The following is a 27,737-nucleotide window of genomic DNA, read 5'->3' as shown; positions in this document are numbered from 1 at the left end:
AAGAGGTCAGAGTCTAGGTGGTGCCAGTGGTAAAGAACTTGCCTGCCAGTGCAGGAGATGTAAGAGAGTAAGAGTCCCAGGTTCAATCCCTGAGTGGGGAAGATCCTCTGGAGGAGGGCATGGCAACCCATTCCAGTATTCTTACCTGGAGATTCTCACGTACAGAGGAACCTGGTGGGCTACAGTCCACGGGGTCACAAATAGTTGACACGACTGAAGCAACTTAGCACGCACCCAACGTAATTTCCTGGTCTAGTGGGTAAGCAGTTGAGAAGAAGGATCCAAGGGTAACTCCAGGAGCTCTGGGCTGGTGTCGGAAGGGGGGAGCTACTAACTGCTGTTGTGGGTAGGCTATGAGAGTGCAGTCTCTGCAATTTGAGAGGAGATGGTTCTGTTGTGGGTGTGTTGACTTTGAGCTCCTACTGGACCTCAAGGATGAGATGTGGAGTACACAGTTCAGGGGAGGAGTCTGGGCTGAGGATAGAAGTAAATGTGGGGATCTTGAACACACCAAAGCCAAAACTTGATTGGATTTTCTGTTTTTCAGTTAAACTGCTGTTTGGTGTGGACCTGGCACATAGAAATGAGGTGAGCGGTTTGAATGATATCTGAAGAATTTGCTAGTTACGCTACCTAGAGCGAGGTGGGGCAAGACGCAAGCGCTGCTAAGTGGAGTGGGAAGAAAAACCTCTTCCTTTCTTTTGCAATTTCATTTCGATTATTGCACACAGCACTTCAGTAGACATTCATTCCACAAACACCTACATCCTTCACACGATTAAAAAGCCGTTACTGTTTCATTTTCAAACAGGCCCAAATGGAGGGAATTAGGGTTAAAAGAAGTGAAGTTCCATACAGCCTGAGAGTGCCAGGACAGAGCTTGGAGCCCACGACTCTGTCCCTGCACCCCAAGAAGCTCAGTGGAGGGTGGGGTTGGGGGGGGTCGGAGGAAGGTGGGGGAGGCGACTCGACTGGTTTGCTAGAGGCTGGAGAGCCGAAATCGCTCCCACCACTAGGGGGTTTGGGGCCGCGGTCCCTTTAAGGCCGGGCGAGTGAGCTCAGCCTCGCGTTCGCCGCCCCGCCCTCCCCGGCGGCGCGCTCAGTGCGCAGGCGCGCCGCGGCGGCACTCGGCTGGGCCCGGGACGCGCCGGCCAGCGGCGAGACTTCGGGGCCGCGGTGCTGTCTGCCTGCCTCGCTCTCCCAGTCCGGCTGCCGCGCGTCGCCCGCACACGCCGCCGCCATGGGCTCCTGAGGTACCCTGCCCACCTGCCCTGCGCTGGAGGCCCCGAGGCGGGGGGAGGTAGACGAGGGCTCTCGGGAGCGGAGGGGCTGCTCCGATCTGGAGGGGCCCGTTCGGGGGGTCGTCCCCGCGGGTCGCCGTGGCCGCAGGTCCTCAGGCGGGAAAGGGGACGGAGGCAGCTGTCTTGGCAGCGGAGGGAGGGGGCGTCTGCGCCCCCGCCGGCCTAGCCCTGCGCCTTCTCCCCGCCCTGCGAGGTCGCGGGGCCGCCCGTGGGTGTGCCCTGGCCCCCTCCTCGCCAACGTGGCGGGGCCCGCGCCTGGAGTGTAATCGGACCTGCCCGTGGGGGTGGCTCGGGGAAGAGGGGAGGCGGGCTGGACAGGCCCTTTGCAAGTGGGATTGTGTGCGCCTGGTGGGTGTGCTGGCGCCTGGCACGACCGAGTGAGTGGGGGAGCTCCTGTGCCGGGGTTGGGGGGGGGTGGCGCGAGGGGCGAGCTGTAATCTGGGATGGTGGCTGGCCTGGCAAGGCCTCCCGGGAATGCGTGCATGAAGGTGTACACGGCTTGCATACAGGTCTGCAGTCTGGAGGGTCACCGGCAGGGACCTGGGGCTCCAAGGATGTTTTCTTGGGAAAGGACCCCCGAGACTGGTTTAGGGTGTGTGTATGCCTGCCCTCGGTGTCCTCCCTGGACTAGCTGCTGGGGTCTAGTGCTGATGGACTCCAGGCCAAGGCTAGAGGATAGGGTTGAGAGGTGGGCATGAGTATCAGTTCCCAACTCATATATGCCCTCTGGAGTTGTGTAAGGCCAGGCATTACACACACACACACACACCCAGGGCACTGTGGGACTAAGCAGGTGTTTGCACAGCTGATACCTGCGAGTGAGGCAAAGGCCATATATTATTTATCTGACTGCTTGGTGCTTTATGTAAGGAAAGAAGCAGCAATCAGTGCCCTGGAGGCCCTTGTGCCGCGGAGGCAGCCAGGCAAACAAGCTCGCACACCTGCCGAGGAGGCACAAGGTCTCAGAGGTGTGACTCCTTCACAGGTTACCTGTGCAGCGTCCCTTCCTATCTCCTTTCCTTTTCGGTGTGCTGGAGGGTGCCGTGTGTGTGTGTGTGTGTGTGTGTGTGTGTGTGTGTGTGTGTGTGTGTGTATCAGAGCTTGGACTGTGGGTGGGAGGGGCCCTGCAGTCAGGCCTGCATGCCCATTTTATCAGGCTTTGAACATGGAACTCATGGTGCCTCTGGGATTCAGGACCTCTTGGGTTGGAGGGGGAATCCAACTTAAAACCAAGTAGTCACAATGATGTGAAAGATACAAAACAATAGGGGCACTGCAGAGTAGGTTCAGTGCTGGGGGAGGGGGCACATGGCCAGCAGAAAGGGCTCCAACATGAGGTGGGAAGGTGCAGAGAGAGCTGAGCTGAAATGGAAGGGTAACTAGCATTCCCGTGATGCTATGGTGCTTTCCATGTGTGTTTCCCCAGTTAGTTCTCTCTGAGGCTGTGAGAATACAGAACTGTTTGTTATCCCTCTTTACAAATGTGGAAAGCGAGACCCAGAGGGAGCACGTGACTCCTTGTCCATGTATGTGGGAGGCCCGGATGGAGTGGTCCATGAACCAGCACCACTCTCTTGCTGCCAGGTTTTGCTGCCTTGTAACTTACCTAGCTGGACTTCCTAGGTGGCTCAGGGGTAAAGAATCCACCTGCTAATACAGGAGATGTGGGTTTGATTTCTGGGTCGGGAAGATCCCCTGGAGTATGAAATGGCAACCCACTCCAGTATTCTTGCCTGGGAAAATCCCATAGATGGAGGAGCCTGGCGGGCTATAGTCCATAGGGTCACAAAGAGTCGGACAGGACTTAGCAACTGAGCACACACAGCTTACTGAGCATCTACTATGTGCCAGGCACTATGCTAGGGGCACAGGGGTTTAAAGATGAATGGGACCTGGTGCCTGGCCTCTGAGGGCTTCTGGTCTGCTGGGAGATGGACGTAGATAGTGACCTCAATCCAGACACGAGGCCCTGATAGCTAGTGTGCGTGGGGAAGGCACGGTTAGCTCCCTCCAGGAACCTCAGGCGACCTGGTTCTTTTGTGCAGCCTAAGGGGGATGTGTTGTCAGTTGCTCCCACGTGGTAGTAGTGGGTTATACCAGGAACCCCATCTAAAGGTCGCCAAGAGGGTGGGAAGAAGAGCTTCAAGGCAGAATGGGTGCAAGTGATCTTGTCCTAGTTCGCTCGGGTTGGCCGAGTTCTGCGGAGCTCGGGCTTCTGTCTGGAGGCTGTTTTCTCCTCTGCCTTTGAGGTTTTGCTCCTGGTTCCTGGCGGGCCGGCCGTGCTCTCTTCCCTGAGAGGGGCTCCGTGCTATTTCCAGTCCCTGCTGTGCTCATTTCTCCCTGTGAATTCCCTGGAGTGGAAGCAGCCTGGGAAGGCAGAGGACAGCCCTTCATTGTTTTGAAACCAAGTAACTGTGAATGCCCTCCTCACTCTGCTGGGCCTGGAGACTGGGGATTTGGTGTGTGAGCTGTGGAAGCAGCTGGGCCCTGGAAAAGCTCTGGGGTGGGGGGGGTCTGCCGTTGAACCCTCATAGGTGGTGAGCACTTGCTGAAGACCTACTGTGTGCCCAGCACTGTGCTGAGTCGTAGGTTGTGTCTCTTGCGACGCAGTGGTTGGCTGAGGCTGTCCACCGGGTAACAGATACATGACAGACAGTGCTCTGCTTGTGGTGAGGACAGAGGGCCCTAGCGGAGCCAGAGGACAATAGGAACAACAGCTCGTTTATTAAGCACTTACTGTGTGCCAGGCACAGTTTAAAGCGCTTTCGTGAATTACTGCCTTTCATCCCCCATCACCCAGTTAGGTGAGGACAGTTTTCTCCACGTTTTTCAGAGGAGGCAGCCTAGGAGGGTAAAGCTGTACTGGTTGGGGAGCTTACCCTGGAGCCCACGCTCTTCCCCACTAACCGTGGGGTGTGCCAGGCCTGGAAGGATAGGGATGCTCTGCCCAAGGAGAGAGAGAGGGCCTTGCAGGCAGAGGGAGCCCCCGGGCAGAGGTGCAAAGGCCTGAAATACCTCGCCTCCCAGACATGGCTGCAAGGGCCTGGGGCCTGAAAACCTTTGAAGGCCCTGCTAAGGAGTTCAGACTTGACCCCAGGGTGGCCAGCAGGGAGTCCTGAAGGTTTCAAAAAGGAAACGACATACTCAACTGCGTATTCCAGGGCAGTATGTTGGTGCCTCTCCCCTTGCTTCCTTCCTGCAGGTAACTCCAAGGACAATGGGCTTTTCTTCCTTTTGCTTTCCCTCAGGTCAGTGGCATCCTTTTGGTCCCTGTAGCCTTTCCCTTCTGTTCTTCCAGCAGCTTCTGGTCTTGACAGCCCTGAGTGATGCAGGACGGGCCTCTGGAGCCCACTGCTGTCATGGTGGTTCTGGCCTGGCCGCTGTGGCTGGTGGTGGGGGTGGCTCTCTGAGCTGGAACTTCGGTTCTTCCCGGCTCTTCTGGGCCTGGCAGGTCCTCCCTGACTTCTCACCCTGAGGATCTGGACTAAGCGGGCAGCCCCCTTCCCCATCTTGCATCCTCCAGGCCCCCACGCTCACGAGTGCTACAAATACAGGCAGGGGTGGGGCTAGGGACATAGCGGGAAGTGGGCATAGAGAGCTGGGCTTATCTGCCTGATCCCGCTTGTGGGTTCACGGAGGGCATGCCCGCCCTAGCCGCCTGCTTTGTTGGGTGTTGAGTAGCCAGCTGAGTGCCCCAGCCTGTCCCACCCTGCAGGGCTGAAAGACTAAGGGTCTTTGCACAGGATGTCCGGTGAAGTACAGCAGAGGGGGTCCACATCGGCATGGGAACCCATGGGTGTAGGTCATGGGGAGAGGAGTCAGAGATGACTTTTGAGTGGAGTGCCTTGGGAGAGGAGGCTGAGGATTCAGAAATGGGACAGAAATGGTCACTGGGAACACAGGACCAAGAAGTGCCCCTTGGGGTCCCGGGGAGAGAGGGAGGTCAGCCAAGCCTTCTGGAGAGCGAATTGAGAGCTGAGGTTCAGTCTTCATTCTCATTAGCTGCATGGCCTTGGACAAGTTGCTGACCGGGTTTTGATTCCCATTCTTTAAAAATAGGGGGAGATGATGCAATTTCCTTCATCTGTGAAAGGGCAGGAGTAAGAGTGCAGCCGTCACATGCCGATGGTGTTCTAATGTCTGTGTGAAGTTCCCACAGCACTCGGCCCATAGTACGTGCTCAGTAAACAGTGGCTTTTATTATTACCTTCCAAGCTGTTTTGCTTATTCAGGAAAGAGGTGTTGCACACCTGTGTGTCAGTGCAGGGAGCCGAGTATCCATCTGGGGAGAGAACCGCTCCAGGTGTCATGGGTACTCTGAGGGAACGTTGGGGCATTCCTGCCTGGGCAGGCACTTCTCTGACCAGGTAACATATAAGCTGTTACCTGGTGTAAATGGAAGTAGGTTCCAGGCAGAGGGAACAGCATATGCAGAGCAAAGGTCTGAGTTCTTTGTCTGCAAAACTATTTGGCATCAGGGCTCAGCACATAGTAGGCCCTCAGCACATAGTAGGCCCTCGGTTAATGTTAATTGAATGTGATCTTCTTGGCTCCAAGAGGACAGGAAGGGGAAGAAGTACAGTGTAAAGGGCCCAGGAGAGAAGATTTGGATGGTCCCCAAGTTTCAGGTTATCTCGTGTTCCCTCCCTGTCTTGTCTCCCTCTGCCAGGTGGCCTGCAGTTCAGGTACCTTAATTCAGTGCAGTTAAGCTGCTGGGTTGTCATCAGGGGCTCAGGCTTGGCCCCCACTTTGCCCAAGTCCTGGGAGGGGCGGCACTGGAATTAGGCAGCACTTGTTCACATTCCTGTTTGCTGCTGTTTTGGTGTATCTGAAACCCTATGCCAGGGCAGAACTTAGAAGGGTGGCATGGGCCTGCCTCTGTCTCATTGGTCGTTTTTCCAGTTTGGGGTTAATGGTGGCTCAGTGTCTGGCATGATTCCTTGCACAGAGTAGGTGCTGAAATAGTTTTTGACCAAACAAGCCAACACTTGGATAGCTTAATATCATTGCCACTCAGGATAAAGCTAGAATTGTTCTTGAGAAGTGACAGGTCAGAGCAGCATTGTTTATTAGTACTGAGCTTATATCAGAAATCGACAGGTACATTAGACAGCCTTGGGTCTGCCCAAGGGCAGGCTCTGTCTGATGGCCTGGAGGTCTCGGGCCTGGGCTGGGAGGCAGGAAGCCCCACAGTCACCTCCTTTTCCTTCTCTTCTGGGGCGGAAACCAGAGAGGGAAGATCCCACCCAGAAAGCCTTTGTGCCTAACCTGCGTCACTTCCAGCTTTACTGTGTTTTTATAAAGTTACACAGGACGAAATGAGCATTTCACGGAAAGCTTGCGATGTTTCAGCCTGTGGAAAACAATAGGCATCTCTGCTCTTGAAAATAGTACTTGTTGGTTATAGTAAATTTGGAGCACAGAAGAGAGTGAAGGGTAAGAATGAAAATCACCCCGGATTTCCAATAACCAAGAAATAGTCACTGTGGAAAAGTGGCATAATCCTGCGTTATCTCATTGTTCGTATCACGGCGGGGCACAGGCCTTTACCCATGCCATGAAAAAGGTAGCCATCAATGTGAAAGGATCGGAGAGGGGCTGAAGCAGTGCCTCCTAGTCCTTTGTGTCAAGCTTTCTGTGGGAAAGACGGGATCCCCACCCTGTTTGCTGGATGGCCCTACGGTGTGAGGAACAGGCGGAACCCTGCCCAGAGTCAGAGAGCCTGGTGCTGACCTTGGTGCAGTCACTTGCCCTCCAGTGGGGCTGCTCGTCACCTGCTGGCTGCCACAGGGCCCAGAAGAGGTCCTAGGTTAGAAAACCATGAACCTCCTCCCACCCCCCAGAGGAGGGGCCTGGTTTCTGTTTTGGAGGGAGAAGCTGTCTTCATCGTCACGTGAAGATGGATGGAGAAGGGGTGTGTGTGTGTGTGCATTTTCTTTTCCAACCTGAAGTGTTTTTGGCGATCTTCCGGAAGACTTCAGTCTCCTGGTTGGGGAGCCATGATCTGTGGGCCCTGTAACTTCTGGCCAAGGGTGGTCCCAGGATGGCTGTCCCCCACCCTCACCTCAAGGCAGGGGGTGGCGTGAGACCTCTAGAAGTTACCGCGTCTGTCACCCTGAAAGGGATTTTCAGATCTGACAGCCTCCGCATTGGGAGTGAAATGTGTGTGGAGGTTGGTACCTTTATTTTTCTCCTACTGCAGCCCCTGTGGACAGCCTGCACCCAGGGAGGCCCTGTTCTTCTGGCAGGTGGCTGGGTACCTCCATCCTGCTGGGCAGGGCTGTTCACCAAAGCCCTCTGGGTCATCACTTACAGGAAAGCTCCAGGCGAAAATAACTAACCCCATGGCGGCGGCGGCTGTAGCTGCTGGCAGAGCCCTTGGTCTCTATGTCTGTAGCAGCTGTGTATGTTATTTTCATCTAGAATGAACAGAGAACCTGAGATTCCACGAGCAGTCATTTCGGGTGCCTGCAGACACAATGATAGGTGTTGGTAAAGGGATGTGTGTGAAGAAATGAACATTAATCAATGTTCTTATATTAATTAGTACTAATATTCCTAATCCTCACTGGGATTGGTGTAAGGCTTTGCAGTTTGTGAATGACTTTTCACAAATAACATTTCATTTAATCCTCCCAAAGGCCCTGGCATCTTGGAAATTTTGCGCCCATTTTGTAGACAGATAGACTGAGGCTCAGAAGGGTGAATTTGCCTAAGAAACTGTGAAAGGAAGCACCCAGGTTTTCAGTTTCAAATCCTGTGCCCTCGCTGCTCTGAGTGGCCCCTCCAGCACAGCCATGGCCCCCAGAGAGCCTGCAGTCCCACTGGGAAGCCTGGCAGGTAGAATTGCTTCTCAGACTTGGAAAGCGTGTTAATAGAGAATCTGGTTGAAGCTGTGGGGGCCCCAGGAAGCAGCCCTGTGCTCTGCCTGCCGGTGAGCTGAGGAGCTGAGACTCCCCAGGAAGAGGGCAGCTGAGCTGGGGCTCTGATGGACAGTGGCAGTGGGCAGGTGGAGGAGCCGAAGATGGCTTTGCAGGTAGGGGGGCCACCCAGAGCACAGGCCCAGGCCGGTGAGTGGAGGAGCGGAGGGAGTGAGCTCGTCTGGAACAGTAGGTGTCAGGGCATCGCTTCCAGGAAGAGAAGTGTGTCTCCCCATGAGCTGGTCGGTGGGTTTTAAACAAACAGTATGTATGAAAGTCTGGACTTGACAAGGCGGTACGTATTTGCTTCACAAAGAAAGGTTGATGCACGGGGCAGTGGTGACAGAAGGTTAACAGCCGTAACCTCAGTGCATCTGAGTATGATTTGACTTGCAGGAGGCCCTGGCCATCCAGTCTGCTGGAGCAGGGCACAGGCTGGGAACGGGGAAGGCTGGCGAGCCTTCTGCCCCTCGAATGCTGCCTTTGGTTTGCCAAGAGGTATCTCCCACTCGACTGGGGCAGAAGATCACTTCTTCCATTTGCAGTTCTGGGTCGTTGAGCAGAATTTGTTGGGGTGGGAGGAAGCACCACCCTGCCCGCTGCGTTTACCCAGCTGTCCTATCTCACAGGGAGGACGTGAGGCATCCAGAGGCCCGCCTCCGTCCTCTGCCGGCCGCCGCTTGATGAGCGAGGGTTGGGTGGCCGTGGCTGTTACGTAACAGGTCTGATGGACGCAGCAGTGAATGGAATGGAGCCTGAATGTGTCATGCAGGGCTGCGGTGTCCCTCCAGCTCATGCAGGTGCATGTCACTGGATCAGGATGGCCAGACTGAAAGCACCCCGCCTTCCTGGGCTCCGCACTCCCACCCCTCCCCACCAGGCCTTCTTCGTGGTCTGCCCGCCCCTCCCCTGGCACCTTTGCCCAGAGAGACCAATTAAAGCTGGGTGTCGTGGTGACTGCGTCTTCATCCGCACTCCCACTGGCCCTGGAACCAGAGCCTGTCTGTGCCAGGAAGGGCCGAGGGGGTGAGCAGGTCTGGCCCTTCACTCACAGGTGAGGAAATGCGAGTTCGTGGACCAGGGCACTAGCGAACCAGGGCCGCTCCAGGTCTAGAGCCATCTCCTGACCCAGCGCTCTCTGTCTGCTGAAAATGGGGCTTTACTGTCTCTTCATCTGGATGTCCGTGGGGCTACCTGTTGTCAGTATTTTCCTCAATAATTCGGCTTCTTTCTTGGATGAGCAATTAAAATGTATCCTGCGTCTCCAGCAATGTTTTTAAAATTACAGATGCTTGAGGCTCTCACCCGGCAGTTGCACTTCTAGGAATTTACCCTACAGATGAAATTCCACGTGTACAAAGTGACTGTGCATTTAGTCACAGCTGCCTCTTTTTTAATAGAACAAGGTTGGAAGCAACCTGAAAGTCCATCCGCAGAGGGCCAGGAACAAATTATGGTCCATCCACACCATGGACCACTGTGCAGCCGTAAAAAGTTAGATGGAGACTGCTTGCCATCCACAGATACAGAGCAGTCACCAAATGGATGTCTGTGAACGAGGCAGGTGCAAGGCGTGTGTGTCTGCTGTGCCTCCGTCTGTGTGAAAGTGAAGGGAAGTGGAAAGTGCATTTGCTTCTGTATGTGCTCAGGGTCTCTAGGGGTTCACACAAAGTCGGTGACTGGGGTGCCTCTGGGGTCGAGGTGGTGCCCGGGAGCTGTTCACTGGAGACCCCTCATACCTTTTGAGTGCCGATTCATGTGACTATGTAACTTTTTCAAAAACTTAAAATGAATACAATTAAATAAACAAGAAGCACAGGAAATGTATCCTCACCTCTTGCCAATGCAGGAAGGCCAGGGCTACCCTGTCAAGGAGCAGCGTCCTCACTCAGGCCCCTGTTGTAGTTGTTATAGTCATGTCCAACTCTTTGCGACCCCATAGACTGCAGCACACCAGGCTTCCCTGTCCTTCACTATCTCCCGGAATTGGTTCAGACTCATGTCCATTGAGTCAGTGATGCCATCCAACCGTCTCATCCTCTATCCCCCGCTTTTCCTCCTGCCCTCAATTTTTCCCAGCATCGGGATCTTTTCCAATGAGTCGGCTCTTCACAACAGGTGGCTAAAGTATTGGAACTCAGCTTCAGTATCCCCTTCCCAGTGAATATTCAGAGTTGATTTCCTTAGAATTGACTGGTTTGTTCTCCTTGCTGTCCAAGGGACCCCCTGACCATCAGTTAATCAAGAATGCAAGCTTGGGTCTCACGAAGTGGACCAGACGTGGAAGTTTGGGTGTTTCTTGGGAAGTCTGGCCCCTAGCCCCAGCCCTGGAGAAATGGAGCCCCCTCCCTCTGGTCCCTCTGAAGTACCGCTGTTGTCTAGCTTGGTATTTAAATCCCTGCTCTGTTTGTTTTCTGACCCCTGAAATCTTCAGGGGTTCCCCCTCTGACACATGAATGAAGTTCCTGCCCCAGGCCCTGCTTACTGGGCCCCTGGCTGAGCCACACTTGACTGGGCACCCTTTCCTCCAGGTGCCTCCTCGCCTGCCCACCTCCGTGCTGTTGCTCACGCCATTCCCTCTGCCTGCCTGCCTCTCCCTCCCAGGCAGTCTCCACGTGCCCAAATCCTATCTACCTCTGAAGGCCCAGCTCAGTTTCCACCTCCCTCTGCCCTCTGACCTCCCGTTTCTTTATCTCTTCCTCTCCGCTGGCACTTAAGCCTTTTACACTTCGTCCTAGGTGTGATTCCCCACTGGGCTGCAGGTTCCTTTAGGGCCAAGTGCACTTCACAGCCCCTGTTTTGTTAGATGTTTGCACTTTTGATAGAGGGGGTGAGTGGTGGCTGCCCTCTTCGTGGTGGGATCAGGAGCCGAGGCAGGGCAGGGCCTGTTTCACATCTGTGAACCGTGGTGCCTGGCACAGGGCGGGCGCAGCCTCGCGGCAGGAATAACAAATCTCACGGCCCAGTGCTCTGGGTGCATTCTTTCCCTGATCCTCGCAAGGACCCAGGAAATGCTGTGCTTTCCACTGTGGTTCCCCCGTAGGCTGAAGAAGCAGAGCAAACGTCGGGTCCAGGTCACACGGTGAGAAGCAGGATCGGACACAGGTCTGGCTGCCTCCAAAACTCCTGCATTGGATCAGTTTTTTCTACCCCTTTCCCTGACTCAGCAGTGATGCCAGCAATCCCTTGGCCAACTCGCATCACCTGCCCCACTGGTCACGGGCAACCTTGCGTTGTTATTTGAGTGTATTAATATCTTCTTCCCTAGTGGACTGTGAGCTCTTAAGGGCTAGAGCCTTGCTTGAGATGCCCTTTGGACTTAGCACACAGAAGGTGCTTGAAGGTATATGTTCATTAACCTGCTATAGTAAAGTACACAGGTGGGTGTACAGTGCGATGATTTTTACATCTGTAAATACCCGTGTAAACCACTGTCCAGCTCAAGCTGCAGAACATTCCCAACCTCTCCCTGGGGCTCCCTGGGGCCTCCTCCGGGTCAAAACCTCTGAGGGAACCACTGCTCATACCTCACCACTATTGACTGGATCTGGCCTTCTTGAAAATGGAGTCATGTCTTTAGAAGAGTCACCCAGGTTGTGTTGAGCAGTCCTTGCTCACTGCGGCATGGAAGTCCATGCTGTTTCAATATACAGTTGGTCCTTGAACATGGCTTTGAACTATGTGGGTCCACTTACCCATGGACTCTTTTTCAATAAATGTGCTCACAGTGCTGCCTGATCCATGGTTGGTTGAATCTACAGATGTGGATGCAAAGGGCTGACTGTAAGTTATACGTGGATTTTCCACGCCTGAGGGCTGGAGCCCCTCATCACTGTTCATGGACCACTGTTTATTCACTCTGAGGTTGGGCATTTGGTTTGTGTCCAGGTTTTGGGTGTTTTAAACAGGGCTGCTATGAAATGTCTTGTTCTTATCTGTGGGACACACGTGGATTCCTGTGGGGTGTGCACCCAGGGTGGAATGCTGGCTCAGCCCACTCAGTACGTACATGTTTTCATGAATGACCTTCAGGCTGGGATTTCTCACTGGGTACCCAGGGCTGAAGCTGGACTTCTTGCCAGAGGAGTCCCAGGGGTCGGGGCAGGTTCAGGGGTCTCAGCTTCCACAGTCTGTTCTTCCGGGCCAGCGGGACTATTGAGGTTCAGGGTTTCTCATCCCGAGGGAACCCATTTGCTTAGGGCTGGATTGGGTTTAGCTGGCTGAAAAGGTGGTTTCATTAGAGGGACACAGTCTAGTTAGAGAGGCTGAGCACTGGCCCATCTGTTCTCAGTTTGGGAGAAAACTGTAAGGGTCAAAATTTGGCCTGGTATGTATTGGAAAAAAACAAAACAAAACAAAACTTAATTACAAGGCTGAATTAAGTAAGCTCTTGCTGAAGGATTTTGGATTACTTTGTTCTCTTTCATTTTTGCACCTACCCCCTGTCCCTACCACCAAGTGAAGGATAGATACACGATTGGATGGTTTTTCTTTCCTGTTGAGAGATTCATGGGAACTTGGCCCCAGGAGAAGAGGAACAGATGCCGAGCCACTGGCGTGGCCTTGGCTTGTCTGTGTTGATCCCAGGGGAGTGGGACCGAGAGACAGGACCCTGCCCCCTCGGGAGGGCATGTGATACTCTTTCCAGAGGCTAACCAGGCAGAACCGCCCAGCCCCTGGCTGCTCTTTCCCTCTAATCCCCTCTGGAGAAAGGCCAGGCTGAGGGCTGCTGACCTGCTCTGATGTGGGTCAGCCTCCCCCAAAAGGCAGCCACCCAGAAGTTCCCAGAGCAGATAGCCCCCGGAGACCGGAGGGCCCGTCATCCCCCCGGTGGCCGAAGTGGGAGCAGTGGCCAGTTCAGATTAACCGTGCTCAGATCAAGTGCTGCCTAGTGAGCTCTGCGAAGGTGAAAGTTTCTCCATGGATCTTAAAGAGCTGAAATCCCTCCCAGGCTGTGTTAATATTCCAGAGACGTGCTGGTGAGCGTGTTGGAGCCCAGCTTGGCTCATGGGTGTGTAGCAACCGTCCGAGCAAGCACTTCGTGGCTGCAGCTCAAAAGGGTTTGGATCGGAACCTATATGAATGAAAATATGACCTTGGAAGGTTTAAAACAGAGCCGACCACTGGAGACAGGACTGGCCCAGGTCTCAGAGACTGTTGGGTGGGTGCCTTCCCACCCTGGCCAAAGGAGGGAATGCCTGTGAAACAGGAGCAAATTGTCACAGATAATGCCATGCCCTCCTGACCCTGTCCTCGGTGCTGTGTAGTAACTTGTTTATTCCCTACAGTTCTCTCGAACCTAAGTGTGGCTGCAGCCCCATCTTAGCACTGAGGAAGCTGCAGCAAGGAGAGGTTGTGTAACTTGCCCACAGACACAGAGTGAGGAGGTGATGGGGCTGGAAGTCAAGTCCTGCTGTCTGACTCCAGAGCTCACGGCTCTTTAACAGCCCTTGGAAATCCAGGGCCTGACAGGACGGCGCGGGCAGCGTGAGGAGCCTTTTACCAGGATTCTGTGGGCAGATGGCCTTAGCCCTCCAGACCCCTGTTTTCCTCATCTGTAAACTAGGTGTATTAATTTTCCACTGCAGCTGTCACAAACTGCCAGCAACTTAGTGACTTAAAAGATGAATTTGTTATCTTTGGGTTTTGCAGTCAGAAGTCTGAAATGTATTTCACGGCTCTGAAGTCAAGGCGTTGGCAGGGCCCCATTCCTTCTGAAGCCTCGAGGGGGGAGAATCTATTTCCTTGCCTTTTCCAGCTTCTAGAGGCCACTTGCATTCTTTGGCTCAGGGCCCTTCCTCCAGCTTCAAAGCCTTTATTTTCCCCTCTTGTAAGGACCCTTGTGATTCTGTCTGGCCTACTCAGATAATCTGGGATAATCTCTTCATCTCAAGAACCTTAATCACACCTGCAAGGTTCCTATGGCCATTTAAGGTAAAATGTTCACAAGTTCAGGTGAATATCTTTGGGATGCCATTGTTCAGCTGTCCACACAGGAAATCTGCAGGGGACACAAAACGGCGAGATAGCGCCCAAGCATGGAGTGAGATGATAGAATAAAATCTGGGTGAGACGGTAAAATACCTAAGTTCCAAGGCAGGTGGCTGAGTCTGGGGACTATACATAGCTCTGTAGCTTTTCTGGAAAAGGTGGGTGTCTTCAGAACGGGAGTCAGCCAGAAGATATCTTTCCCAGAGAAGGACGGGGTGGGGCTCTATTAGCAGCCGTGAGCGTCTGCGTCACTCCGGGTTGTTTGCTAAGCTGTGGCGTGGTTCATCAAACCTGCCAGGGCCTGGTTGAATTTGACTTGAGACCCTCCCATCTCCCTGTATGCTGATCCTGTGACCTCAGGTGCCCTTCTGGGGGCTGATAGGAGGCGTGGAGGACATTCATAAACCAGCACTCCTCGCTTGTGTGCTGGGTTTGCCTGACCTTGTCCCCCCAGTCCCGGGCTTTCTGCACCTGCCAGGTGAGCTCTGCCCAATCTTGCGGCTTGCTGCTCCCCGAGGCCCTTCCAGAAGACCCTGTTACCCTGCCAAGATGCTGTGACTCCAATCAAACCCACTCCACACGGCTGTCAGGAGTGCTTTGTCCACTGTAGAGTCCACAGGCCACCTGTCAGGCAGGACGCAGTGCCCCTCACCTGACAAGGTGTCCTGCTCTGGGTGCATCCCGCTGAGTGTCCTTGTCACCATGTCCCCACAGCAGTCATTCAGCAAGCACATTTCATCATGGTACTTAGTCCCTGCCCTCATGGAGCCCGACTCCCAGGATGTTAAGGGAACAGATTTAATGCCACTTGTGGTAGATAATGGGAAAGGCCAGGGAGGACATGCCATGTACAAGCAGCTACAAAGGCAGGGAGGAGGGGGAGGTGGTAAAGATCCGGGGGCAGGTGGCACAGGAGAAGGTGTTGTTCCCTGGGGTTGGTACAGGGCTGGTGGGTGGTGTCATAGAATGTTAGAGTTGGAAGGAGTTGCAGAGCCCGAACATTCATTTGTTTTCCCCCGCCTTTATCCAGCCAAAGCCTGTTGAGTACTGACCACATCCAGGCTCTGAGGTAGGTGCTAGAGATCAGAGCTGTACATGAGACATGGCCTCTGACTTCCACAAGCTTGCAGGCTGACTGGGAAGAAGACAAGAAAGAGTAAACCACCTTCCAGAGGTTCCTCAACCAGTGTCTCTGCACCAGGAGACCTTTAGCCCTGTTTTATTGGGAGCTTCCTTCTTTTGGAAGCAGCCAGAACATTTTGCTATCTTGTGCCAGTTGGTTCAAACATCCCTATCTTGGCAGGTTCTCACCTTCCTGTTGCTTACACCAGGTGGACTAAGTTCTGATGGAGCACTTGGGACAAATCCCTTTGCTCTCAGTGGCGTGGCCTCTCCACATTGGAAGACGTGTGTGAGACAGTGTAACTCAGCCTCCATCCTTTGCCCTGGCCTATCCTTTCCTCCAGCCAAACATCGAGGTCCTTCAGCAGAACTCTGAATGGTGAGGAAGGGACCAAGTGACAGAAAGCCGGCGGCCTGCATTATGTGGCTTAATGCCTGGCGTTTATCAGTCATCTGATTGATCCTTCTCTTCCAGATCCCTGCTGTGTATCTGGTGCTATGCCAGGCTGAGAGATAGATGACTCAGGTGTGGGGAGACGGGAACATTGTCGGAACAAACCTCATGGAGACAGCTGGGAGGGAGTGAGCCGGCCCTCACGGAGGCTGTGATGCTGAGGATGGCTCATGAGTGAAAGTGGTCACTTGCCACAAGGACCAGGGCTGAGAGGAGGGTGTGTTGGGACCGGGGCCAGGCCACATGTAGAGGGACCCTGTGTTGCCAGCACTCAAGGAGGAGGCAGGGAGGGAGGCTGGGGCTTGGCTGCCAAGGGCTCTGGACCTCTGCATCCCACCATCAAAGCCTAATGTATTCTCAGATAATTTCAGATCAGGAGGAGGGATGTGGGCATTTTTGAAGATAAGTGAAAAAATAAACCACACTTGATTCCTGCTTCCCGCAGCATCACCTCCCCGAAGTGTTGGAGGATGGTCCAGGGCCGTGTCCCTTCTCCTCCTCTCTGGAATCCAGAACACTTGAAATCCCAAAGGTTCTTCCTAAGTCTGCAGCAAGCTAATTTTGTGGCAAAAATCTGACCTGAATTGATGCGAGACTAATTATGGTCTTTAAAAATATCTCACCTTTCTCTGTGGAAATACTATGTGTTTGATTTGGGGGTGCCACCCAGACCCCTCTAGGAGTGTTACCACGTAACAGCACCATGCACGCGTGCTAAAGTCGCTCCAGTCGTGTCCGACGGGAGTCCAGAGGGTCGCAAAGAGTTGGACACGACTGGAGCGGCTTCACTTTCACTTTTGACTTTCGTGCATTGGAGAAGGAAATGGCAACCCACTCTCCAATGGGCTGCTGTCTGTGGGGTCACACAGGGTCAGACACAACTGAACTGAAACGACTTAGCGACAGACTGTAGCCCACCAGGCTCCTCTGTCCGTGGGATTCTCCAGGCAAGAATACTGAAGTGGACTGCCCTTTCCTCCTCCAGGTGATATTCCCAACCCAAGGATTGAACCCAGGTCTCTTCTGTCTACTGCAGTGGCAGATGGGTTCTTTACTATTAGTGCCACCTAGGAAGTTCATAGAAAGAAAAAGAAAGTGAAGTCTGACTCTTTGCGACCCCATGGACTGTAGCCTACCAGGCTCCTCTGTCCATGGAATTTTCCAGGCAAGAGTACTGAAGTAGGTTGCCATTTCCTTCTCCAGGGGATCTTCCCAACCCAGGGATCTAACCTGGGTCTCCCGCATTGCAGGCAGACGCTTTCCTATCTGAGCCACCAGGGAAGCCCATATAGCACCACAGTTCAGTTCAGTTCAGTCGCTCAGTCGTGTCCAACTCTTTTCGACCCTACGAACCGCAGCACGCCAGGAGTCCATGTCCGTCACCAACTCCCGAGTCCACCCAAACCCATGTCCGTTGAGTTGGTGATGCCATCCAACCAATACAGCACCACAGTCCTTCCTTATATCTGAACAGCTCTTGAGTTGGTAAACTCTTTGGCCCAAGGGTCCTGCTTACAGCGTGGTGCACCCAGAAAACCAGTTCGGTCACCTGCCCAGTCACTGCTGGGTAGCGGCACCGAGATTCCAGCCCGGCTTCCCTGACTCAGAGCCTACGACCAAGTGCAGCAGGGGCAGGCGAATAAGGCCCACGTTTGGGGCCACCTTGCTGCTAGTGGGCTGCCGGAAGAGAGAGGCAGGACCAGGCCTTGACTGTGCTTCCATTCTGGTTCAGCCTGGGACTGAGGGAGGCGGGAAGACAGAAGCAGAGAGACTGAAGAGAAAGTTAGGAGCCGTGTCAGTGACTGGCTTTTCCCACTGCTTACAACATCACTCCAGACTTTCTTTACTCACATGTCCCTATCAGTAAAAGAACTTTGGGGACATGTGCCCCCATTATATGGATACTGTTGTAGTTAGTATATACTTGTATTTTCTTATTGTTACATTGCGAACTTTGGAGAAGGAAATGGCAACCCACTCCAGTATTCTTGCCTGGAGAATTCCATGGACAGAGGAGCCTGGTGGGCTACAGTCCATGGGGTCGCAGAGTCGGACACGACTGAGCGACTAACACACACACATACATTGCGAGCCTAGTCACTCAGTTGAGTGCCATCTCCTCTTGCAGGGGATCTTCCCAACCCAGGAATTGAACTCAGGTCTCCTGCATCTTCTGTGTTGGCAGGCAGATTCTTTACTGCTGAGCCACTGGGGAAGCCAGTGTTTACCCAAAAACTGTAAAGATACACTGTTACAATACATGTATCATAAAACCTACACTAAAACTGGAAATCAGAAGATGAGTTAAAGATGTAATGATTTTTAAAAATTGTTAGTAGTTCAAAAACCTTCTGGCTTCATGTACTTATTTTTGGAAACTGTGCTCTGATGCTGTGGGAGAGACCAGTTTGTTTAGTTACTTTGTTTTAATGGCTGCCCTCCCTGAAAAAGATCCCTGCCTGGGACACGTAGCTGCACACAGAGGAAACGCATCACTGGCTTGTTTTCTAAATCGGGTTACTCATTTTTCCATCCCATGCACGCGTATGCAGAGGATTTGTTGAAATTTGGCTAGTACATTTCCATCCTCCCCGAGGCCAATCAGATGTTCCTGTAAACTAAATGGAAGGTATTTTAAAGTTCTTAACGCATGAGTCCAAAACCCACTCAGATGCTTTGGAAATTTTTAAACAGATTAGAAAATTCTGTTACGTAGGCTTTTAGGAGCTCAGATATGAGCATTTTTTTAAGTTTCAGCATATTGTTTTGGGTGACATACTTTTGTAACAGAAATGTTTTATATATACTTTTCTGGAAACCTCTGCCCTAACTGAGGTTTCTTTTAAAGAGCAGTTCCTTTCTCATTGACTGTGAGAACAAGCCTTTCCTGTGAGGGACATGTTAAACATGCTTAAAGATGTTATTAGGCTTCCCTGGTGACTCAATGGTAAAGAACCCGCCTGCTAAAGCAGGAGATGCGGGTTTGATCCCTGGGTCAAGAAGATCCCCAGGAGAAGGAAATGGCAACACACTCCAGTATTCTTGCCTGGGAAATCTCATGGACAGAGGAGCCAGGCAAGCTACAGTCCATGGGGTCACAAGAGTCGGACATGACTTAGCCTTTAAAATAGCACCAAAAGATGTTTTTGAAACATCCTTGGGAAGCATATCTCTGACAGCCAATGGTCACAGGGAAAAATGGGCAAGTAGAACTTTTTTTTTTTTTGGTTAAAGAAAGATGTGTTGAGGTCAGTGATAAGGTTTGACAAATCTTTTTGATTGTGTTTCTACAAGATAACCAGTAAATCTCTGATAGAGACGCTTTCCTGAGTCAGCGCCCATCTCATTACAGATTTGGTGGGAAATTCTCCTGTTCTGTGGTCAGAAACTTTATTATGAAAAGTGTCTAACGCAGGGAAGTAGAGCGCCTAATAGACTATGTTTCTACCTGCCAGTCACTCAGCTGCAACAGTTAGTGACATCTGGCAGCCTTGTTGGCATCTGTCTCTTTCCCCCTTTCCAAAGAGCAAAATCCCAGCTGTCGTGTTCTTTTTCATCCTGAAGTAGTTCAGTATGCATCTCTACTTGATAAGGACCTTTTAAAACCTTTTAAATTTTGAAATAATTATAGGCTCATAGGAAGTTGCAAAAATAGTACATAAAACCCCATGTACCCTTCCTCCGCCAAGGCTAACATCTCAAAATTGCTGTAGGCCAATATCAAAACCAGGATGTGGACATTAGTATAGTACTGTTTTTTGAAAATATTTATTTATTTGGCTGTGCTAGGTCTTAGTTGCAGCATGTGAGATCTTTAGTTGAGCCGTGAAAACTCCTAGTTGCTTCATGTGGGATCTAGTGCCCTGACCAGAGATTGGAACCTGGGGCCGGTGCCTTGGGAGCGTGGAGTCAGCCACTGGACCGCCAGGGAAGTCCCTATGGTACTGTTAACCAGACAACAGTTGTTGTTTAGGCACTAAATCGTGTCTGACTCTACAGTCCATGCACTGTAGCCCACCAGGTTCCTCTGTCCATGGGATTTCCCAGGCAAGAATACTGGAGTGGGTTGTCATTTCCTTCTCCAGGGCGTCTTCCCAACGCAGGGATCAAACCTGCATCTCCTGCACTGCAGGCGGATTCTTTACTGCTGAGCCACCAGGGAAGCCCAGCTAGACAGCAGAGGACAGACCTACTCAGTTTTCACTGTTTTCTTGTGTGTGTCCTTTTTTGCAGTTTTCACATGTAGTCTCATGTAGCCACCACCACTGCAAGATACAAAGTGTCTCTCCGCCTGGAGGGACCTCCCGAGTTTCCCTCTGTGTATATGTGCGCCCACTTTCCTTGTGCCTTGGCCAACCACTGAGCTGTTCTCCATCTTTATAGATTTGTGGTCTTGAGTATGTTATATAAACGGAACCAGGCAGTATGTGATATTTTGAGACTGGCTGTTTTCACCAAACAGTACCTTGGGATCTGTTTAGACTCCCGCCTGTGTCAATAGTTTGCTCCTCTTTGTCGCTGAGTGGCGAGCCACGGTCTGGATGCACCAAAAGTTTAACCTTTCACCTGTAGAAGGATATCTGGATTGTTTCCATGTTTCCATGACAGTTACAAAGGCAGCTGCTGCAAACATTTCGTGTATAGGTTTTTGTGTTAATGTACGTTTTCATTTCTCTAGGATAAATGTCTAAGAGTGATTACTGAGTTGTATGGTAAGTGCGTGTTAGTTTTGTAAGAAACTGCCAGACTCTCTTCCAGAGCAGCTCTACCTTCTCATACTGCCTCCAGGAATGTGTGTGTGAGCCAGTTTCTTTGCATCCTCACCTACGTTTGATGTCGCTATTTCGTATTTATATGCGGGTAGTGATACTTCGTTGTGGTTTTAGTTTGCATTTTCCTAATTGCTAATGTTGAACAGCCATTTACATGTTGGCCATGCTACTTGTGTGAAGTGTCTGTTTGTATCTTCTGTGAATTTTCTGACTGAATTGTTTGGGTTTTTTTTTTTCTTTTTACTGTTGAGCTTTGAGCATTCTTGCTATATTTTATATTCCAGATGCTGGTTATTTGTTGGATACGTGGCTCAAAGATATTTTGTTCCACTCTGTGGCTTGTCTTTTCATGCTGTTCACATAATCACAGCATGAAAGTTTTTACTTTTGGTGACGTCCAGTCAGTTTTTCCTTTTAGAGGGTCATGCTTTTGGTGTTAAGTCTAAGAACGCTGCACCTAGCCCTGTGTTTGAAAGATTTCCTCCTGTGTCTTCTAAAAGGTTTGTAGTCTTATGTTTTGCATTTTTAAAAATGATTTATTATTTTATTTTTGACCGTGCTGAATTTTTGTTGCTTCTCACATGGGCTTTCTGTAGTCAAGGGGAGTGGGGGCTACTGTTTGTGGAGGTGCCCGGGCCTCTCCTTGTGTTTTCCTTGTGGAGCACGAACTCCAGGTGTACACACGTCAGTAGTTGCCCTTGGTCTCTAGAGTAAGGCTAGTTGTGGTGCGTGGGCTTAGTTGCTCTGTGGCATATGGGGTCTTCCTGGACAAGGGATCGAACCCATGCCCCCTGCATTGGCAGGCAGATTCCTATCCACTGAGACACCGGCTAAGTCCCTACATTTTGCATTTAAATCCGTGATCATGGTGTAGAGTTTAGGTTAAGGTTCTTTTTTTTTTTTTTTCGTCTCTGGATATCCAGTTGTTCTAGCTAGTACTGTTTATTGAAATGATTATTCTTCCTCCATTGATAAACAGTTTCATTTTTGCAAAGCTACTGTGCACCTAAAGTGGGCTTCCAAAGTGGCTCAGCAGTGAAGAACCCACCTGCCAATACAGAAGATGCAGGTTCGATCCCTGCATTGGGAAGATGCCCTGGAGGAGGAAATGGCAATCCATACCCGTATTCCTGCCTGGAGAATCCCATGGACAGAAGAGCCTGGTGGTCTATGGTCCATAGGGTCACAAAGAGTTGGACCTGACTGGAGCGACTTAGCACATGCGCCTAACAAAATCAGCAGGAATTCTCGTGTGCTATCTATTTCAAAGATGTCTTCTTCTATTTTTAATTTATTTTTTATTTCTGTTAACTTCTTATTTTATGTTGGAGTATAACTAATTAACAATGTTGTGATAGTTTCAGGTGGACATCAAAGGGACTCTGTCATACATACACACGTATCCATAAAGATATCTTTTTACATCACTGGTTTGTTAACAGAAACTCAACAAAGTCCACACGTTGCATTTAGTTGTAATGTCTCCTTGGCCTCTTGTTCTGTTACTGCCCCTCAGCCACCTTTGTTTATAAGCCATTGATTCCTGGGAGAAACCAGGTCCTTGGTCCTGTAGATGCTCCCACGGTCTGGCTCTGCTGCTGCTGCTTCATGGTATCATTTCATCTCTTGTGCTCCCCTCTGTATCTCCTGGATAGTGGTGGTTAGTTCTAGGGACTTGCTTTGATTCCAGTTCACTTTTGGGGTGAGGGTCCTTCCTAGATGATGTCGTGTGTGCCCTGCGTACCCCATGCCCCTCTTCAGTGATGTTGACCTTGACTGTGGCCTGTTCCATCCCTTATCAGATTCCCCATAGCCTCACCCAGTGGTTTTATCAGCCACTGATCCATATCTGTGTCCATGGTTTGTATTCGGAGTTGCAAAATAGTCATTTTTTGGTTGCATTCTGTCTCCCTTTACTAACGGGACTTGTGTAAAGTGGAAACTCCCCCGACAATGATGTCGTTACCCTCAAATATTATAGATGAAGCAACTGAAGCTCTGAGACATGAAGTCGAGCTTGCAGGCGGTGGAGTCCAGTAGGAACTCGGCTTGGTGACCTCACAGCTGGAGCTTGGGTGTGCTCCTTGGAGCTCTGCCCAAAGCCCCTGCCACTTTGAAGCCTTTCCCGACCCCTCTCCCCAGCCTTTGCCAAGGCGGTTGGCGCTTCCTCGGGGCTCCCTGGGTAGTGGGCACTCCCTTGTGCAGTGTGGTGGGGGTAGGCCTCCAGGTCCCCCAGTCACGTAGAGCAGGCGTGTAGAGGAGCCGTGAGTCCTTGAACCTGCTCTTCCATGCCCAGCACAGTGTCCAGAGGCCTCAGGTCGTGTTTGCTGGAAAGATGACTCCAGTGTCTCCCCTCAGGCTCTCTACATGACCCTGGCAGTTTAATTTCAGTCGATTAAGAACATACAGGGCACCTGCCAGAGCTGAGGTTCTGAGCTCCATCTGTGTGTCTGCCTCCCTCTGGTGTGTGTGGGCTGTGTGGAGAAAAGGCAGCTATTGGGGTCCTTTCCCCTGGGGAGCAAAACCCCCCACTTCTCCCAGTTCTGAGGTGTCACCAGGCCAGGATCCTGCTCGCTTGTGGGGTCCAGGCAGGCAGAAATCCTTTCCAGGAAGGTGCCTGTCCCATGTGTGAAAGGATGGGACCCAGTGCCCGCCCCCTACTGCCAGCGCTCACACTCTGTGAAGTTTGCGGGGTTTAGCGCCATGAGCTGCCCAGGGTCCCAGAAGCAGGGCGACCCCTGAGAGCCGCCTTCACTTGCCTCTCTCGGTGCTGGGGACCCTGCCCCTGTAAGTCAGAACACTGCCTGAAGTATTTGGGGTTTATTACGAAAATCCTAGAGTTATTTGGTGGTACCCCCAGAAGTATTTTGGGGGTTATTATGAAAGTCCTCGAGTTGTTTGGTGGTACCCCCGGAAGCTGTAAAAACCCAGTTTCACATTGTTCTCCTCATCTCTAAGATGCAGACAGTCCTACTTACTTCAGAGTTGCTGTGAGAAAAGGCATGAGATCATGTCGGGGGAAATGGTTTGTAAACAGCGAGGGCCGCCTGAGAACGAAGTCAGTGGTCTGTAAATCACGGGGCCCCAGCACGAGACATGGTCAGAAACGTGGCCAGCATGGCTCAGGCCGCAGGAGTGCCCGCCGAGGCCGCAGCTTCCTCTCCTGGGAAGTACCTCCCTCCCCTTCCTGCTAGAGTCAGGGCCCTGGTGAGACGGCCGTGACCCCCGTCCTGGAAGGGGGCTCTGGAGCCCGCGGTGGCAGCTCATCCACGGCCCCCCATTGGTAGATAGTAGGCATCTGGAACATATTCTACTGAAGTCCTGGGTCTGATTTGGGGGCAAGTCACTCACCCTCTGAGTGGACTTCTTGGGAACTAGATGACCTACATAAGGAGAGCACTCAAGGGAGAGGAAGCAAAGCCCAGCAGGAAACCAGCCACACTGAATAGATGCCCTAGTGGGTCACCCCTTAGCGGGGCCAGAGCTCAGCGGGAGGTCTATGCACAGTCCCGTCAGCACCGCTGTTAGTTGAGGACAAAACAGCCTTTGACACACCCAGCCCTTGCTCAGAAGGGGAAGATGGAAGCGTGTCTGTACTTCCTGAACCCCCCCTTCCCGTTTCCTTGTGTTTGTTCATTTAATTTGGGATGACAGACAAAGATGATGATTTACAATCCAAATCTTCTCTTTTAGGAAATACTTCTGGCACTGGTTTTCAATGTTGCAACCATACTTCCAGGAGCTATTCTGAGACTTGTCACCGTGTCTCTTTTTCAAAGCGCCACCAGTCTTTATATAGACACCTCCAATTTTGAGTTTCTTTATATAGATGCCTTCTCCACTTTTGAGTTTTTAATCGAGATTCTTCTCTCGGTTGGTGCGTTAGAGATTGTTTATTTTTACAGGAAAATAAAAACATAGGGGGCTCTTCCAGGGTAAAAACATATAGCTAAGAGCAGACGTGACTCAGACGGGGGCCGAGGGGTGGGGAGATGTGGGCAAGAATTCTCTTCTTCATCTCAGGGTCAGGATCCACCCTGGGAAGGCCCCAGGAAGCCTCAGACGGGGAGGGCTCTGGGAGAGGTCATTTGGGCTGACTGCAGGGTTCAGGCTGAGATGGTTGGGTGTGGGGGATTGGCCGTTTTCTGGGTCGGGCAGTGGAGACCCTCTGGGGTCCACTGAGCCTGTGCAGACACACAGCTGGTCGTGGTGGAGCTAAGATTTGAGCCTCAGCCAGGGCTCTTTCCGCTCTCACCTTCGTATCTGTTTGCATCAGTGGTTGGACGGTCACCTGGTCTGTTGCAGGTTAGTCTGGGGCCTTTGCTGCATGGAGGCTCCGTGACCCCAGGATGGCATTGTCCAACCTGTCAACAGGTGGCAGCGCTGAGAGGGACTCCCGTCAGGGCCGTGGGTCTCGGCGAGTCTGTGGAGGGGAGTGACCGCTCCTCCTAGAGCTTTCCAGGTGCTTCTGATGGAATGGCTTCACTCTTTGAGAGTGGTGCCAGCCCCCAGCCTGGCATTGGTCCTTGTTTGTAAACTTGCCAGGAGAACTGTAACAACAGTTCTTCCTGTAATATATGGTTTCCTTCCAGCGTGAAACTATTAATTTGTTACCCCAGGTACTGAAGTTGCTACCAGGAAGTGTGGGGCCGACATGGCAGCCCACGTGGGGTAACTGCCCGGGACGCTGGAGTGCCATCCTGTGCCCCACCCACCCCGTCTTTACTTTCCCCACCCAGAATCTTCCTTTATGTCAGCTGTCTCGACCCTATTCTTTGCTTCTCTCTGACGTACCTCAAATTCCTTTTGAAATAAGGAGTGGAAATCGATGGATGATAAAATAAACATTATAAATGGTCTTGGTGCTAAGCTTGCTGCTGGGGATTCCGAGATGGAAAAGTGGTCTTGCCTTGGAGAGTGGGCGGACTTAGGAGGGTAAATGCAAGCAAATGACAGCAGCAGCACGTGTCACGTAGGGCAGCAAAGGCGGGTGAAATGCACGGAAGTACCTAAATGGGGAAAGTGATCAGGGCAGGCTTTTAGGACGAGTGGTCCGTGAGCTAAATTAAAAGGTGAGCAGTTTGCAGGTGGGGAAGGGCCACAAAATCTCCAGCACAACACAGCTGGTTGGTGAGGACCAAGTGTCAGCGTTAGGGAAACTGGGGAGAAATGGCAGAGGAAATACACCTGCTGTTAGAGGGGGTTCCTCAGGGCTAGAGTGACCCTGCTAGACCCGAAGTGTAGAGATGGGCGGGGCCCGCAGACAGTCACCGAACACCAGCTGTGTGTGTGCCCGCGCTGTTCCAAGGGCCGGAGATCCAGTCCTGAGCAGAGCAGGGCCCCTGCACTCAGGGAGCTAGTGTCTGGTGTGGGAGACGGACAGTTAACACGTGAATGATGTACAGTTTGTCAGCTGGAGCCAGGTGGTAATGCGTGCTCTGGAGAGAAAGCGAAGAGGTCCAAAGCGCTGGGATGAGGGTGGTCATATTTGAATGGGTGGTCAGGGCAGAGACCTACAGGGTGTGTGGGAGCTGCTGTGTGGGGGGACAGAGGCTGTGCAAAGGCCCTGTGGCAGGAGCAGGCATGGCATGTTGGAGCCGCAGGAGGCTAGTGTGGCTGGAATGGAGGATCATGATGGGAATAGACATGAGATCAGAGAGTGTCGAGGGCCCATCAGGCAGTCTGTGGGCCTCTGTAAGGACAGCAGCTTGTAGTCTGATGGAGACAGGAGCCATTGGAGGGTTTTGAGCAGAGGAAGGGCTCAATCTGACCGATGTCTTAGAAGGTTCACTCGCTGCTCTGTGTGGATGGCGGGGCCAAGGAAGAGGCAGAGAGATTGGTCAGGAGCCTGTTCCATTAATCCAGGGACTGGAGTGAGGCATGGTCAGGGTCTGGTTACATTCTGAAGGGAGATATACAGCCTAGAAGGTTCTTTCTGGTGCTGCTGCTGACACTGGAAGGAGGCTAACATTGTGGTTCCCTGTTTCTAGGCCAGCTCGTCGTTTATTCTGAGGCTTTCTCTCAGGAAGCCCCCTGCTGCCGGGCACCATGACCGTGAGGGGGGCCGCACTGGCCCCGGATCCAGCGTCGCCCACCACGGCAGCAGCCTCGCCCAGCATCTCCGTGATCCCCGAGGGCAGCCCCACGGCCATGGAGCAGCCCGTGTTCCTGATGACAACCGCTGCTCAGGCCATCTCTGGCTTCTTCGTTTGGACAGCCCTGCTTATCACCTGCCACCAGGTACCCAGGCCAGGCGAGCCAGCAAGCCCCAGCCCTCCGGGGGTAGGGGGGCAGTGGTCCCGAGAGGTTTCTCATCCAACATAGTGTTAGTTAGGCCAGGCCAGGCTACACTACAGTAACAAATAAGCCCAGAATCTCAGAGGCTTCCCTGGGGGAGTCAGGTTCTCGCTTAGCCAGCCCAGTGCCGGTCAGTTTCCATTCTGTGGCTCCAGCATCTTACAGTTGCAAGACACCATCTGTCTGACAACTGCAGGGAGGGGTGTGTGTAGAAGGTACTCTGAATATTTAACCTTCTCAACCAGAAAAGGCCCACCTTCTGTGGGCCAGAACTGGTCACGTGTCCAGCCCAAGCTATAGGGGAGCCTGGGAACTGTGTACAGAGTAGCAGTGACCCCTTTGCAGATGAGAAAGTTGAGACCCAGAGAGGAAAGAAGGAGGGGACACTAGCCTAGTCACATACAAGTTGGTGGCAGAGCTGGGACAGAAGTCAAGTTCCGCATCCCCCGGGCTCGCCATCCCAGGGGACGCTGCCATGGGCTGTGACGTGCCTTGGCTGCCCAAGGAAGAAGGTTTGAAGGCTGCTCCGTGAAGAGGGAGGCTGAGCCCTTTTCAGTTCCAGGGTTCCCCGCCCCTCCTAGAACCCGATTGCTTCCCAGGCGGCTAGCTCACAGCAGATGGGAAATGCTTCGTCTTCCTCCTCCCGAGCACAGGGCTTGGCTGGGCCAAGCATGAAGTCATGGGAGCTGGGACAAGGGAGACTCTGGCTGCTGGGACTGCTGCATCGTGGTTAGAGCCGTTCTTGGCATTTGTGTGCAGCTTTTATTTTTTCCCCTGCTTTCTAAAAACTGCATTGCATTCTCCCAACTTGCCAGCGAGGCCGGCAGTGCTGCCCCTGTTCAACAGATGGGAAAGTGAGACCCAGAATGAGGCTGTTGCT

At 52.3% G+C, this 27,737-nt stretch overlaps 1 protein-coding gene across 2 annotated transcripts in view; it reads left to right on the top strand.

Moving 5' to 3' along the window:
* The first annotated feature begins 1,162 nt into the window (after positions 1-1,162).
* The window catches only part of TMEM184B (transmembrane protein 184B), a 50,220-nt gene continuing 23,645 nt past the window's right edge, over positions 1,163-27,737 (top strand). For both annotated transcript variants that reach the window (XM_061418521.1, XM_061418520.1), the window contains exons 1-2: positions 1,163-1,253; positions 26,551-26,800. In XM_061418521.1, the coding sequence (XP_061274505.1) occupies positions 26,609-26,800 (192 nt within the window). In that variant the 5' untranslated portion in view covers positions 1,163-1,253; positions 26,551-26,608. The remainder of the gene's footprint in view (positions 1,254-26,550; positions 26,801-27,737) is intronic.

This window comes from Bos javanicus, chromosome 5 (assembly GCF_032452875.1).
Source record: "Bos javanicus breed banteng chromosome 5, ARS-OSU_banteng_1.0, whole genome shotgun sequence".
In the NCBI taxonomy this organism is placed as follows: Eukaryota; Metazoa; Chordata; class Mammalia; order Artiodactyla; family Bovidae; genus Bos; species Bos javanicus.
Note: the sequence above shows the minus strand (reverse complement) of the source record. Positions and strands in the feature narration are given on the sequence as shown.